This window comes from Rhinoderma darwinii, chromosome 1, assembly GCF_050947455.1.
Source record: "Rhinoderma darwinii isolate aRhiDar2 chromosome 1, aRhiDar2.hap1, whole genome shotgun sequence".
Lineage (NCBI taxonomy): Eukaryota > Metazoa > Chordata > Amphibia > Anura > Rhinodermatidae > Rhinoderma > Rhinoderma darwinii.
In genome coordinates this window covers 476,534,487-476,550,254 of record NC_134687.1, presented here as the reverse complement: position 1 = coordinate 476,550,254, position 15,768 = coordinate 476,534,487, and the positions used below count along the sequence as shown (strand labels likewise).

The following is a 15,768-nucleotide window of genomic DNA, read 5'->3' as shown; positions in this document are numbered from 1 at the left end:
GCTTTATTTGTGTTCACTTATACACATTGGCGTGTACCTTTCCTGAATATATTATTCTATCCATTCTAGTGGCTATTTGTTGCTAGAGGGATGACCTCTTATTTTAATTGTTCCCTTTTGGCTGTACTTTCATAAACCCCTTGTGATACTTTTTAATGGTTTTTAATGCCGGTCTTTCTGTTACCCCAATAAAATAAATACCATTTTTAGTTATTATATTTGTGCATGTCTGCATTTATCACACACCGCTGTTTTTTCTACAGATCAACCCTATAAATATAACATTATAAATACCATGAATCAACTTTCATTTTCAGCCAAGAGAAAAAACAAATCTAAAATAACAGAAATGTCCCAATAATCAGTGCAAATTATGTATTTACCAGATTCACCCGAAAACAAAGAATTACAACTTTCCGTCCGATTCTTGAGGTAAAATGTATTTGACGAACCATCTGTGTATTCAGGCTAAAATACAAAAAAAATAAAAAATAAAATTGAATGAAAAATGTTTGTATTTTGTACGTGGTGTTGAAATATAACCAGAAAGCAAGTGGCAGCGACGTTTCGGTTAATCTCAGAACCTTTCTCAAGCTGTAACACATTACACACATTGTCACGTATAAATAGAAGGTACACCTAATAACTATCACAAGTCTAATTGATGTACAGTTTGCAAAAATACAGTGTGTAGGCATGAGTTTCAACCCATATTACAAAACAGTTATTCAAAGTGCATAAATGTAATACTAAATTCCATATGCCAAGTGCAATATATGTGGATATACATTACATACAAATGATCTACAGTACTTCAACCAGCAATTAGGCTAATTAGAGAAAGATGCAGAGGCCAATCTAAAAAATATAAGCATATGTAAATGACAGACGAGGTCATACATTACCGATAATACACACCACGAGGAAACAGCGTCCGTGCGCATCTACTGCGCATGCTCAAAGATGGCGTAAAGTCCGGAAATATACCCTGTGGAACGCACACAGTGAAAAGATCACCATTGCGCATGCACATGACCGGAACGAGCGTTCCAGCCAGTCTGCGCATGCGCGAGCTACGCTGCTTATGAATTTGGCTCAAAAACTTAATATTTCAGAATTTGTGTAAGTAGAAAACACAGCAGTATGGATAGTACTGCATTAGAACCATAGTGTGTGAATCATGAGAAAAATATTACACAAATCAAACATCCACTTCCAACAGGCACCATAGCCCATATTGTGTTATGACAGTACAGCTACACTCACTTTTTTTTTTTCTTTACTTCAGACCAATAAACATTACTGGGAAAATTATCATCCCATATGGAATTTCAAATAGACCTACACCCATAACCTTAGGGGATATATGCATATAAAATATTGACAAAATGAAGATATTATTTAATAGAGAGTAGCTGCATCCACTTGTACCATACACATGTATGAAAATAGTATGTATATATATATATATATATATATATATATATACACAAATACTGTCATTTATTCATGATTATAACACACTATATTTCTTTTAATCCTATAAAAAGTTAGAGAACCAATAGACATATAATATTAGTCTATTATTAATAACGATATCATGAAATGGGCCTCTGCTACTTTCATGCAGCCATCAAATTGCTTCACAGATCGTGTATATATAAAAATACAAAAAGAAAAAAAACAGTTAATATATAGCACACATAGGCACCAATATAATAAAATTGGATAAAAATACATGCAAAGAAAAGGTCCAGATCAGACCGTTGAGTTACATATGTGTATATGCTAGCTATACCATCAAATGAGTCCAGCAACAACACCCCCCAGGGATCTGGAGAAAAAAAAAACACCTAGTTCTAGATACATGGACCATAAGGATATTCTACATTTAGTCCCTTGGGAGACATCGTTTCAAGTCTATATATCCACTCCAATTCCTTCCTCTTAAGGGCCCGCTCCCTATCACCACCTCGTCTCATTGGGGGTACGTAGTCTATAATCCTGAATTTAAGTTGTGACACCCTATCATTCTTATCCAAATAATGTCTGGATACTGGTAAACCCCGTCGTTTTGTTTTGATGTTAGATTTATGATTCCTCATCCTCAAGGTCACCTCCGTTGTGGACTCCCCAACATAGTGAAGACCACAAGGGCAGCGAAGTAGATAAATAGAAAAAGCTATCTGGACAGGTGTAAAAGCCCCTGATGGTCATTAGTTTGCCAGTTTGTGGATGGTTGAAAGTATTGCCCTTAGACATATTATTACAGATTTTGCATCCCAAGCAGGGATAACATCCGTTTCGGAGGAGCCAAGAAAGTTTGTCCCTTACTATTAGATCCAATGTCGGCCTTAACCACACTAGTCTTAAATTGTTCTACCCTTCCTATAGGCCATCATAGGTCTCTCTTGGAACTCAGCGGTATTGGGAAATGCTCTACTCAGCACTCTCCAATCTTTCCTCAGAACATCGCTCACTTGTGTACTAATCATAGAGAAAGTGGAAACAAAGGAAATACAAATATTCTTTTTCTTAGTAGTATTTCCACTGAGGGGGGGCATTCCTATCCAGAGCCTTTTGTTTATTCATCTCAAGGATATGTTTGGGATACCCCCTCTCCATAAATTTCAAACACATTTGATCAAGCCGTGAGGATAGCTTGTCCTCTTGGCTTACTACCCTCTTGACTCTGATCAACTGACTAAAGGGCAAAGATTTCAACATTGTCCTTGAATGGCCACTAGTGTAATGTAAAAGATAGCTGAAATCCACGGGCTTGGTTCTGTTAAGAGATTTCAGCAGCTCGGGCAGCAGCCATGTGCTTTGCCACAGGAGTTTTTCGTCTAAGTGCAGCTTTCCTTTTTGGAGGCATGACTGGTATGAAAGGATTTCAACTTATGAGAATGCTCAAATCCAGTATAGGTACAGTTCGATTACGGCAAGTAACATGTAAAGAAAAATGGCTTGGTTGTTATGGAAACCTGGTCTAAAACTATGTGAATGAGGCGAAGAATGAAGGACCTGCGAGCTTCTATTGGCCAATATAGGTCATCTGATGTGATATGGAGAAAGGTCCTTGATGTGGAAGCCAGTGGCATCATATTTGCTTTTGCGAATATGTCGAGAACAGTAGGTCCTAGAGAGCTGAAACCCGGTCTAAACCTTCAGAAGCGCCTGATTTACTTATGTGCCACATTTGGTGAATATTGGTTGAGTCGTTCAATATGGGCTTAAAGTGCAGAGCTTTAATTTGGGGGTATTCACATCCTAATTTGAGGAACGGTTTAGGAATTACAGCTCTTTAATATGTAGCTGCCTCTTTTTCAAGGGACCAAAAGGTAATTGGACAATTATCTCAAAAGCTATTTAATGGGCTGCATGGGCTATTTCCTTGTTAATTCATCATCTAATAAGCAGGTAAAAGGTCTGGAGTTGATTCCAGGTGGGTGTGGCATTTGCATTTGGAAGCTGTTCCTTGAACCCACAACATGAGGTCAAAAGAGCTCTCAATGCAAGGGAAACAGACCATCGTTAGGCTGAAAAAAAATGAAGAAATACATCAGAGAGATAGCACAAACGTTAATAGTGGCCAAATTGACAGTTTGGTACATTCTTTAAAAAAAAGAGAACACTGGTGATCTCGTGAACTCCAAAAAGCCTGGACTTCCAGCGAAGACAACAGTGGTGGATGATCGCAGAATCCTTTCCATGGTGAAGAAAAACCCTTTCACAATATCTACCCAAGTGAAGAACACTCTCCTGGAAGTAGATGTATCATTATGTAAGTGTACCATAAAGAGAAGACTTCATGAGAGCAAATACAGAGGGTTCACCACAAGGTGCAAACCATTAATCAGCCTCAAAAATAGAAAGGCCAGATTAGACTTTGCCAAACAACATGTAAAGAAGCCAGCCCAGTTCTGGAACAGCATTCTTTGGACAGATGAAACTAAGATCAACCTGTACCAGAATGATGGGAGGAAGAAAAGTATGGAGAAGGCTTAGAACGGCTCATGATCCAAAGCACTCCACATCCTCTGTAAAACATGGTGCAGGCAGTGTTGTCAGGGATCATCACCATGTATATTGTTTGCAAAAATATTATCCTTACCTATATATGTATGTATATATCAGTATATTACACAAGGAGCTGGAATGTAACAAAATGGACCATGTATCAGGGGCACGCCTATGGAGACACCGCCCCTGGAATGCAAGAGTGTACAGAAGAACTTACAGCTGAGGAGCCAATGGGGCTTAAGCACGTCCCACATCTCTAGGGAGGGAACGTGTGTTTCTTTCTTTTGTTCAATAAAAAGTTCAGTTTCCTTCCTACTGGTCTGTGGGAGGATGTGTACCAACTTGTCTGTCTGGTGTACTTTTTCCATGCATGCATGCTCTCAGTTTTCAATTTACAGGAGGTGGTTATTCGGTGTGAAATAACAGGGAAAAGGAAGTTTTACCCTGACAATTGGCGCCAGAAGCGTGGGGCCACACTTGAGGGGATGTCGGAATCCGGACAACCGACAATCACAGGGTGAAACAGACGACCCAGGACTCCCCACTGAAGGAGCCTGATTACCTCCACAATAACACGGTAAGTCAGTTGATTTTACACTAGTCCATCTAAAAGGTGTTAGAATATCATCAAAAAGTTTATTTATTTCAGTAACTCAATTCAAACAGCGAAACTCATATTATAAAGATTCATTACACACAGAGTGATCTATTTACGGTTGATAATTATGGTAACAGTTAATAAAACCCCAAAATTTCATGTCTCACAAAATTAGAATATTAAATTAAGCCCAATTTCAAAAATGATTTTGAATACCGAAATGTTGTCCTACTGAAAAGTATGTACAGTATCTGCCCTCAATACTTGGTCGGGGCTCCTTTTGCATGAATTACTGCATCAATGCGGCGTGGCATGGAGGCGATCAGCCTGTGGCACTGCTGAGGTGTTATGGAAGCCCAGGTTGCCTTGATAGCGGCCTTCAGCTCATCTGCATTGTTGCGTCTGTTGTCTCTCATGTTCCACTTGACAATACCCCATAGATTCTCTATGGGGTTTACTTCAGGCGAGTTTGCTGGCGAATCAAGCGCAGTGATACTGTGGTTATTAACCGCTTCCCAACCGCCCACAGCAAATTCACGTCGGCACTTGCTGGGCTCTGTGTAGCACCAACGTGAATTCACGGTGGGTGTTAAAAGCGCGATTCGGGTGTCTCAGAGTAGCACTGACACCCGGATCGCGCTGTTAACCCCTGCCTCTGGTCTCGGAGACAGTATCGGGACCTAATTGGTTCAGGTCCCAATCACGTGATCGCAGGGAACATTTGTAGTAGCAACGCACTGGAAAGTTTGATACTGTAACAAACTGGAAAGTTTGTTGCTACAACAAACTTTCCCGGGGACCGTTTGCCAGTACTGCAGTCGGTTGCATGGCAAAACCGGAGGCCATACAACAGCCTCCGGATCTGCCATGCACGGCAGCCTGAGTACCAGCCGGAGTTTATAATACGCTACACTACCTAGGTAGTGTAATGTATTATAGCAGCTATCAGTGCTGCAGGTCTTCAATAAAACAAGTAAAAAAAAAAAAGTTATAAAAAGGTTTTATAAAAGTGTAAAAACAAGTTATAAGTTACAAAAATAAAAAATGCTTTTTTTCCTATAAAAGTCTTTTATTATAGGAAAAAAATGAAAATGTTAAAAAAAAAAAATACACATATTTGGTATCACCGCGTTCGTAATGACCCAAACTATAAAATTATTATTCCCGCACGGTGAAAACACCGCAAAAAAATAATTGAAAAACAATGAGAATCACTATTTTTTTGGTCATCACCCCTCCCAAAATATAGAATAAAAAGTGATCAAAAAGTTGCATGTACCCTAAACAAAAACTCCAACCCGTCCCGCAAAAAACAAGCCCTTACACAGCTTTTTTGACTGAAAAATAAAAAAAAAAGTTATGGCTCTCAGAATATGGTGACACAAAAAAAAAATATTTTTTTCGAAAAGTGATTTTATTGCGCAAACTCCACAAAACATAAAAAAACTATATACATATGGTATCGCCGTGATCGTATCGACCCGCAGAATAAAGTATAATTACATTTATAGCACACGGTGAACACTAAAAAAAAAGTTCAAAAACAGTCAGAATTTATGTTTTTTGGTCACCTTGCTTGCCAAAAAAATCTAATAAAAAGAGATTTAAAAAAAATTACATGTACGCTAAAATTGTACCAATGAAAACTACAGATTGTTCCGCAACAAATAAGCCCTCACACAGCTCAGGTGGAGAAAAAATAAAAAAGTTCTGGCTCTTAGAATATAGCGACAGAAATTGTGCAGAGCGTTCCAAAAGCGGATAAGATCGGGCGCCATTTATCAGTGCAACACCGGCCACATATCTATGAATTATTATTTATTTAACGCATGATTATACCCTCTTATTATGCTCTGATGTACTCTGCCCAGCTTACATATACCCCCACATTATAAACTGAAATACCAGCAAAACTCCAAACAGAACTATTACCAAGCAAAATCTGCGCTCCAAAAGCCAAATGGCGCTCCCTCCCTTCTGAACCCTACAGCGTGCCTAAACACCAGTTACGTCCACATATATGACATTTTATATCCGGGAGAACCCGCTCAACATTGTATGAGGTATTTGTCTTCAGTGGCACAAACTGGGCACAACATATTGCGTATTAAAATGGCATATCGGTGGAAAATTGTAATTTTCACTTTGCACCATCCGCTGCGCATTAACGCCTTCGCGCACCACGACTTAACAGCATGTTGTGGTGCGGGGGGTTATATATGGAGCAGGCTCATGCGCTGCACCCGCTACATATTCTGCAGGTGTCAGCTGTGTATTACAGCTGACACCCGGGACTAACGGACAGGAACAGCGATCGTGCTGTTACAGGAGCCTGTAAAAATTACATTATACTGCCATACATTAGTATGGCAGTGTATTGTACCAGCGATCTAATGATCGCTCGTTCCAGTCCCCTAGGGGGGATTAATAAAATGTGTAAAAAAGAAAAAAGTTAAAAAAGTTATTATTAGTGAAAAAATCCAAAAAAATCCCCCTTTCCCATGTTTCCTCTAAAGTAATGTAAGAAATAAAAAAATTAAACAAAATTGGTATCGCTGCATCCGTAAAAGTCTGAACTATTACAATATACCATTATTTTGCTTGCATGGTGAACGCTGTCAAAAATAAAGAATTTAAAACGCCAAATCTACCTTTACTCTTTATGGTACTTTAAATGTTGTCACTAGAAACTACAACTCTTCCCGCAAAAAATAAGCCCTTACACCACTCTACTGATGGAAAAATAAAATAAGTTATGGCTCTTGGAAAGCGGGAAGGGAAAAACGAAAATGTAAAAGCAAAAATTGGATCAGTCCTGTAGGGTTAATTAATTTCTACTGAAAAAGCATTTATGACTACGTGGGGTATTGCCGTACTTGGGAGAAATTGCTGTACAAAAAAAAAACATTTTGTGGAAAAAAATGTTGATATTCATTTTCACGGCCTAATTCTAATAAATTCTGTAAAAGATCTGTGGGGTCTAAATGCTCACTATACCCCTAGATAGATTCCTTAAGAAGTGTAGTTTCCCAAATGGGGTCAGTTTTGGGGTGTTTCCACTGTTTTGGTACCTCAGGGGCTTTGCAAATGCAACATGACACCCAAAAACTATTCCAGCTAAATTTGAGCTCCAAAAGCCACATATTGTTCCTTCCCTTCCGAGTCCTGCCGTGGATCCAAACAGCACTTTACAGCAATACGCCGTATGTGGTAATAATCAGGACAAATTGCTTTACAAATTTTGGGGTGCTTTTTCTCCTTTATTCATTGTAAAAATTAAACATTTCTATTTTTTTCCTGAAAAAACATAGATTTTCATTTTCACGGTCTAATTCCACTAAACTCAGAAAAAAAACTGTGGGGTCAAAATGCTAACTCTACCCCTAGAAAAATTCCTTGAGGGGTGTAATCTCCAAAATGGTGTCACTTTTGGGGGGTTTCCACTGTTTTGGTCCCTCCAGGGTGTTGCAAACGCGACATGGCACCGAAAATGAATCCAGCAAAATTTGCGTTCCAAAATCCAAATGGCGCACCTTCCCTTCTGAGCTCTGCTGTGGGTCCAAACAGCAGTTCAGTACCACATATGGGGTATTGTCGTAATCAGGAGAAGTAGCTTTACAAGTTTTGGGGTGCTTTTTATTCTTTATTCCTTGTAAATATTTTTTTTTTATCTTTTTTCAGAAAAAAGTCGATTTTTCACTTTCACAGACAAACTCCAATAAATATAGCAAAAGACCTGTAAGATCAAGATGCTAACTATACCCCTAGATAAATTCCTTGAAGTATATAGTTTCCAAAACCATGTCACTTTTGGGGGATTTCTACTGTTTTGGCCCCACAAGACCTCTTCAAACCTGACGTGGTGCCTAAAATATATTCTAAAAAAAATGAGGCCCCGAAATCCACCAAGTGCTCCTTTGTTTCTGAGGACTGTGTTGCAGTCCATTACCACACTAGAGCCATATGTGGGATATTTCTGAAAACTGCAGAATCTGGGCAATAAATATTGAGTTGCGTTTCTCTGGTAAAACCTTCTGTGTTACAGAAGAAAATGTATTACAAATGAATTTCAGCAAAAAAAATAAAGCTTGTAAATTTCCCCTCTACTTTGCTTTAATTCCTGTGAAACGCCTAAAGGGTTAAGAAACTTTCTGAATGCTGTTTTGAATACTTTGAGGGGTGCAGTTTTTAATATGGGGTGATTTATGGGGTCTATCTAGTACATAAGGCCCTCAAAGCCACTTCAGAACTGAACTGGTCCTTGAAAAATAGATTTGAAATTTTCTTGAAAATGTGAGCAATTGCTGCTAAAGTTCTAAGCCTTGTAACGTCCTAGAAAAATAAAATAATGTTCAAAAAAACAATGCAAATATAAAGTAGACATATGGAATATGTGAAATAGTAACTATTTTGTGTGGTATTACTACTATCTGTTTTACAAGCATACATTTAAAATTAGAAAAATCATAATTTTTGAACATTTTCTTTCAATTTTGGTGTTATTCACAAATAAGCAATGAATTTATTGACCAAATTTTTCCACTAGCATAAAGTACAATATGTCACAAGAAAACAATCTCAGAATCGCTTGGATAGGCAAAAGCATTCCAGAGTTATTACCACATAAATTGACACGTCAGATTTGAAAAAAATGGGGCTGGTCCTGAAGGCCAAAATGAGCTCGGTCCTGAAAGGGTTAAACCGGGTTATTGGTACTTTTGGCAGTGTAGACAGGTGCCGAGTCTTGATAGAAAATGAAATCAGCATCTCCATAAAGCTGGTCAGCAGAGGGAAGCATGAAGTGCTCTAAAAGTTCCTGGTAGACGGCTGCGCTGACTCTGGACTTGATATAACAGTAAATTTGATGGAAAAATGTTACTTGAATAAGTCGGTCTCTTGTAGATATTAAAGGGATCGGTCAGAGCAGATAGCATTTGTTTGCGGTTGTTAACCCCTTAAGGACGCAGCCTAGTTTGGGCCTTAAGGCTCAGAGCCCATTTTTCAAATCTGACATATTTCACTTTATGTGGTAATAACGTCGGAATGCTTAAACCTATCCAAGCGATTCCGAGATTGTTTTCTCGTGACACTTTGGGCTTCATGTTCGTGGTAAAATTTGGTCGATATATTCAGTCTTTATTTGAGAAAAATTGCAAAATTTAGAGAAAATTTAGAAAAAATAGAATTTTTCAGAATTTAAATGCATCTGCTTGAAAAACAGATGGTTATACCACCCAAAATAGTTACTAGTTCACATTTCCCATATGTCTACTTTAGATTGGCATAATTTTTTGAACATTATTTTATTTTTCTTGGACGTTACAAGGCTTAGAACATAAACAGCAATTTCTCATATTTTTAAGAAAATTTCAAAAGCCTTTTTTTTAAGGTACCTGTTCAGTTCTGAAGTGGCTTTGAGGGGCCTATGTATTAGAAACCCCCATAAAGCACCCCATTTTAAAAACTAGACCCCTCAAAGTATTCAAAACAGCATTTAGAATGTTTTTTAACCCTTCAGGCATTTCACAGGAATTAAAGCAAAGTGGAGGTGAAATTTGCAAATTTCATTTTTCTTTCTGAATTTCAATTTTATTCTATTTTTTTTCTGTAACAAAGAAGGTTTTACCAGAGAAACACAACTAAATATGTATTGTCCAGATTCTTCAGTTTTTAGAAATGTCCCACATGTGGCTCTAGTGCGCTCGTGGACTAAAACACAAGCCCCAGAAGCAAAGAAGCACCTAGTGCATTTTGGTGGTGCTTTTTTATTAGAATATATTTTAGGCAGCATGCCAGGTTTGGAGAGGTGTTGAGGTGCCAAAACAGTAGGAATCCCACAAAACTGACCCCATTTTGGAAACTGCACCCCTCAAGGAATTAATTTATGGTTATTGTTACCATTTTGACCCCGTCGTTTTTTCACAGCGCGCATTTGAATTGGGCTGTGAAATTAAAAGAATGACAATTTTTCCAATAAGATGTCATTTTTGATCAGAATTTCTTATTTTCACAGGGAACAAAATGCCCCATTTTGTTGCCCAATTTGTCCTGAGTGCGGCAATACCCCATTTGTGGTGATAAACTGCTGTTTGGGCCCATGGGAGGCCTCAGAAGGAAAGGAGCGCTGTGTGTTATTAGGAGTCCAGATTTTGCTGGATTGGTTTTCGGGTGCCATGTCGCATTTGCAGAGCCTCAGAGGTATCAAAGCAATGGAAACCCACCAAAAGTGACCCCATTTTGGAAACTACACCTCTCAAGGAATTCATTTATGGGTGTTGTGGTGTTATAGGTAAGAGAATCAAAAGTAGGTTACTAGGAGGTAATTTCATAACTCCCTCTGACACAGAAGATACATCTGATTTGCATAGGAAATGCAGATCTTTGGCCATCAAAGGATGTCCACTGTCTGACAAATGTTTAATTGGCTCTTTCCTCACCAAGGTGCGAGATGTGCTGATTAAGGATTTGTCACTAGGGCTGACCAAACATCCTGACCAAACATCTAAAGCTATGCAAATGGATGCCTGTGGTGTGTCTGTCTGTGGACCAGGAGAAACATGGGAGAATGGCATGGTGTTCAAAGAAAGTATGATACATCAAGGCAAACCCGTCATAATTTATATTTGTAATGACCCACATAGCTAGTTATGATCAGGGAAAATAGCCCTCATATATATGTCAAATTCAGATCCCTACACTCAGAGGAACTACCTGGGATTGGCTATTGGCTAAAAACATGGGCCTATTATAGTGGTGTTTGATATGCCCTGGTTGGTAAATGTCTGCACAGGTGAATGCAGGTAATATTATATTTCTAGGGGATTCCTGCAAGGACACATGATCACTTTTATGTTTCTCTATAGAAATACAACTGTGTAATGGGAGGAGTACCCTTCATTATCATATGAACAGCCTCCTCTCAGTGACATCACCAGCCAGTGAACTGGAGGGAAAAAACTGGGTTTAAAATGCCATGAGAAGTGAGGGTCAGTGTCAGTCGTTGGGGATCCATATCTCGGTTGGAGTGACTGCCCATATTTTCAGCTGTCCCCACAGCCAGGATATCGCCGCTGTACATCAGTAAGGTTTTGTTCTGTTTCTTTTATCCCTTTTATTTTCATAAACTGTTTGATTGCATTGTAACTGTATGTATATTTTTTATCTTTTATTCTGACAACTATTTTATGTATTGCACTGCACTATTGTGTATTAAATCTGAAATATTTATAAGTCTCTTCCTTGTAGTCTTACAGAACTTAATCTTCCGAAGGTGAGGAACGTTACCTGTATTTTATGTTCAATTTAGATAACCTGTGTTATAGGAACTGGTGTTAAGGGAACATAGAGACGTAGGCCCCTATTGCCTAGATAAGTATAGGTGGTGGTAGCATACTGTGGTATAAATTATTGGGGTGTTGGAAACTACGGGAGTAATTTAGCATAATCCTGTCATCTAGAGTAGGTGGGCGTGGATTTGTGAGGTAAATTAATAAACTCAGTAGTGTAGTTCACCCCTGTGACGTGACCAGAGATCGGTGATCGTCACAGGTGTTGTGACCATTTAGACCCCACAGTTTTTTCACAGAATTTATTTGAATTGGGCTGTGAATTAAAAAAAAATTTTATTTTTTCCAATAAGAGGTAGTTTTGGCTCAAAATTTCTTATTTTCACAAGGAATAAAATACCGCATTTTGTTGCCCAATTTGTCCTGAGTGTGGCAATACCCTATTTGTGGTGATAAACTGCAGTTTGGGCCCATGGGAGGGCTCAGAAGGAAAGGACCACCATGTGGCCTACTGGGAATTTTCTGGTGCTAAGTCGTGTGTGCAGAAGCCCCTGAGGTATCAGTACAGTTGAAACCCCCCGAGAAGTGACCCCGTTTTAAAAACGACACCCCTTAAGGAATTCATCTAGAGGTGTAGTGAGCATTTTGACCCCACAGGTATTGTGTAAAAGATAATGCGCAGCAGATGGTGCAGAGTGAGATTTGTAATTTTCTATATATATGCCATGTCAGTGTCCGATATATTGTGCCCAGCATGTGCCACCGGAGACATACACCCCATAAACTGTAATGTGGGCTCTCCCGGGTACGGCAATACCCTACATGTGGCTGTTATTAGCTGCCTGGGCACACGGCAGGGCTCAGAAGGAAAGGACCACCATTTGGCCTACTGGAGCTTTTCTGGTGCTAAGTCTTGTACGCAGAAGCCCCTAAGGTACCAGTACAGTTGAAACCCCCAAGAAGTGACCCTGTTTTAAAATCTACACCCCTTAAGGCATTCATCTAGAGGTGTAGTGAGCATTTTGACCCCACAGGTATTGTGTAAAAGATAATGTGCAGCAGTTGGTGCAGAGTGAAATTCGCAATTTTCTATACATATATGCCAATTCAGTGTCCGATATATTGTGCCCAGCATGCGCCACCGGAGATATACACCTCATAAACTGTAATGTTGGCTCTCCCGGGTACGGCAATACCCTACATGTGGCTGTTATCAGCTGCCTGGGCACACAGCAGGGCTCAGAGGGGAAAGATGAGGAGGGGTAAGCTGTGCGAAGTGGATCAGAGCGAGTAAAACTGGGGTAAATTAAAAATAAAGGGATGGATGATAAATTTTAAAACACTCTTTCATACAGAGCTCTGGTTTTTCGGGACACGCATCACATTGATATATTGTGTCCTTCCTTATCCCCCTCTTATAGCAGACTCTGCACCTCTTTTGACTTTTTCCCTTCTTGCCAGTTTGGGGAACTTCTCCTAAAAAGTGTTGCCCTGGTACGATGCCTGTGGCCCCGCTTCCAGAAGTACTGTAAGGCTTCAGGACTTGATCTGACAAGTCCACCCCTCCCATGTACCTATTGTAGTCCAGGATGCAGTCTAGTTTGGGGGTCCCTGTACGGGTACCTCGTACAGGTACATGGGTACTGGTGTGGCATCTCCCTGGTCTTGTACTTGACACACAATATGTTGCTGCTAGATTGTGCCCTGCTCTCACCCCTTCTGAGTGTTTGCCCAAGCAGAGTCTTAGGGAGGCCTCTCAGGTTTCTTCTAGCAGTTCCGCATGCCGCAGGACTTCTGGGAGCGAGGCAGTTGAAGAGTGGGACGCTGGTATAAAAATTATCCAGGTAGAGGTGGTAACCCTGGTCCAGCAGTGGGTGCACCAAATCCCACACAATTTTTGTATTAACTCCCAGTAAGGGGGGGGGGGCGTTCTGGGGGCTGAGTACTGGTGTCCTTCCCTTTATATATCCTAAATTTGTAGGTATACCCTGATGCACTCTCGCACAGCTTATACATCTTCACGCCATACCTTGCCCTCTTACCCGGCAGGTACTCGCGAAATTGAAGCCTCCCTTTCAAATGTACCAGGGATTCATCTATAGAAATACACTTCTCGGGGGTGAATGCTGGGAAAACCGGGCACTGAAATGGTCTAATAGGGGTCTCCGTTTATACAAACGGTCAAAACTCGGGTCATCTCGGGGTGGGCGCGGCTTATTATCAGTATAATGTAAGAAGCAAAGTATTGCCTCATTTATTTATTTTTTTAGGTTCCAGTTCAGTTCTGAAGTTGCTTTGAGGGGCCCATATATTAGAAACCCCTATCAAACACCCCATTTTAGAAACTAGACCCCTCAAAGTATTCACAACAGCATTTAAAAAGTTTATTAACCCTTTAGGTGTTTCACAGGAATTTAGAGCAAAGTAGAGGTGACATTTAATTAATTTAATTTAATTTATTAGGCACCATGTCCGGTTTGAAGAGGTCTTGTGGTGCTAAAACAGTGGAAACCCCCCAAAAGTGACCCCTTTTTGGAAACTAGAGACCTTGAGGAATCCATTGGAGTTTTCTTGGGGTGCATGCGACTTTTTGATCAGTTTTTATTCTAATTTTAGGTGGCGTGGTGACTAAAAAAACAGCAATTTTACTATTGTTTTTTATTCAATTTTTTTTACAGCGTTCACCGTGCGCTATAAATGACATATTCACTTTATTCTGCGGGGCAATACGATTACGGCGATACCAGATGTTTAGAGTTTTTTTTTATGTCTTATGGCGTTTGCACAATAAAATACATTTTGTAAAATATAATTTATTTTTTGTGTTACCTTATTCTAAGAGCCATACCTGTTTTATTTTTCCATCAGGAAAGTCGTGCGAGGACTTATTTTTTGCGTAACGAACTGTAGTTTCGATCAGTACCATTTTTAGGGACATGCGACTTTTTGATCTCTTTTTATTCCATTTTTTGGGAGGTGAAGTGACCAAACAATTGTGATTGTGGTACAGTTTATTATTATTTTCTCTTACGGCGTTCACCGCGCGGGATAAATAACGACATTGTTTTGTAGTTCAGGACGTTACGGTGGCGGCAATACCAATTATGTATAGTTTATTTGTTTATTTATCTATTTTTATTAATAATAAAGAACTGATAAGGGAAAAAGGGGGACTTTTACTTTTATTACTTTTAAATCTTTTATTTTCTTATTTTTACACAACTTTTTTTTACTTTTTTTACTTTGTCCCACTAGGGGACATGAGGGCAGGAGGCTCTGATCGCTATTCTAATACACTGCACTACATGCGTAGTGCAGTGTATTAGAGCTGTCAGCTGTTCGCTGACAGCAAGCATAGTGGGTCCTGATTTTGTCGGGACCCACTAGGCTTCCGTCGATGGCGTAGCCAGAGTCCATTGTTAGGATTCTGGTTGCCATAGTAGCCATCACGGCCCGCTATCGTGTAGCAGGCCGGCGATGGCAGCTTAACCCCTAAGAAGCCGCGATCGCTATTGAACGCGGCTTCTAAGGGGTTAATCGGCGGGGACCACCGCGATTGGTCCCTGCACACTAAGCTGTGATAGCCTGCTGTCGGAAACAGCAGGTATCACAGCTCAAACACGCGCCGGGATTAAATGGCGCCGTGTTTACTCAGGTCAGTAATAGTACTGACCTGAGCGCGAACGTTCTACTTAGCAGGACGTACTATTACTGACCTGAGCGCGAAGGGGTTAAAGGGGGCATTTGACGATCTGTATTATCTCCCTTTTCTCCGTTCCTAGTCCGTTACCTCTGTTTCCTATATAGTCAGCTTACTTTGTATTGTTCACAATGTGCACACACTCCAGTCCTTCACACACC

General features: G+C 39.8%; 1 protein-coding gene across 5 annotated transcripts in view; it reads right to left on the bottom strand.

The window, feature by feature from the left end:
- The window catches only part of MPHOSPH9 (M-phase phosphoprotein 9), a 167,098-nt gene that overhangs the window by 78,124 nt on the left and 73,206 nt on the right, over positions 1-15,768 (bottom strand). For all 5 annotated transcript variants that reach the window (XM_075833976.1, XM_075833986.1, XM_075833995.1 and 2 more), the window contains one exon: positions 384-468. In XM_075833976.1, coding sequence (XP_075690091.1) covers positions 384-468 — 85 coding nt within the window. The remainder of the gene's footprint in view (positions 1-383; positions 469-15,768) is intronic.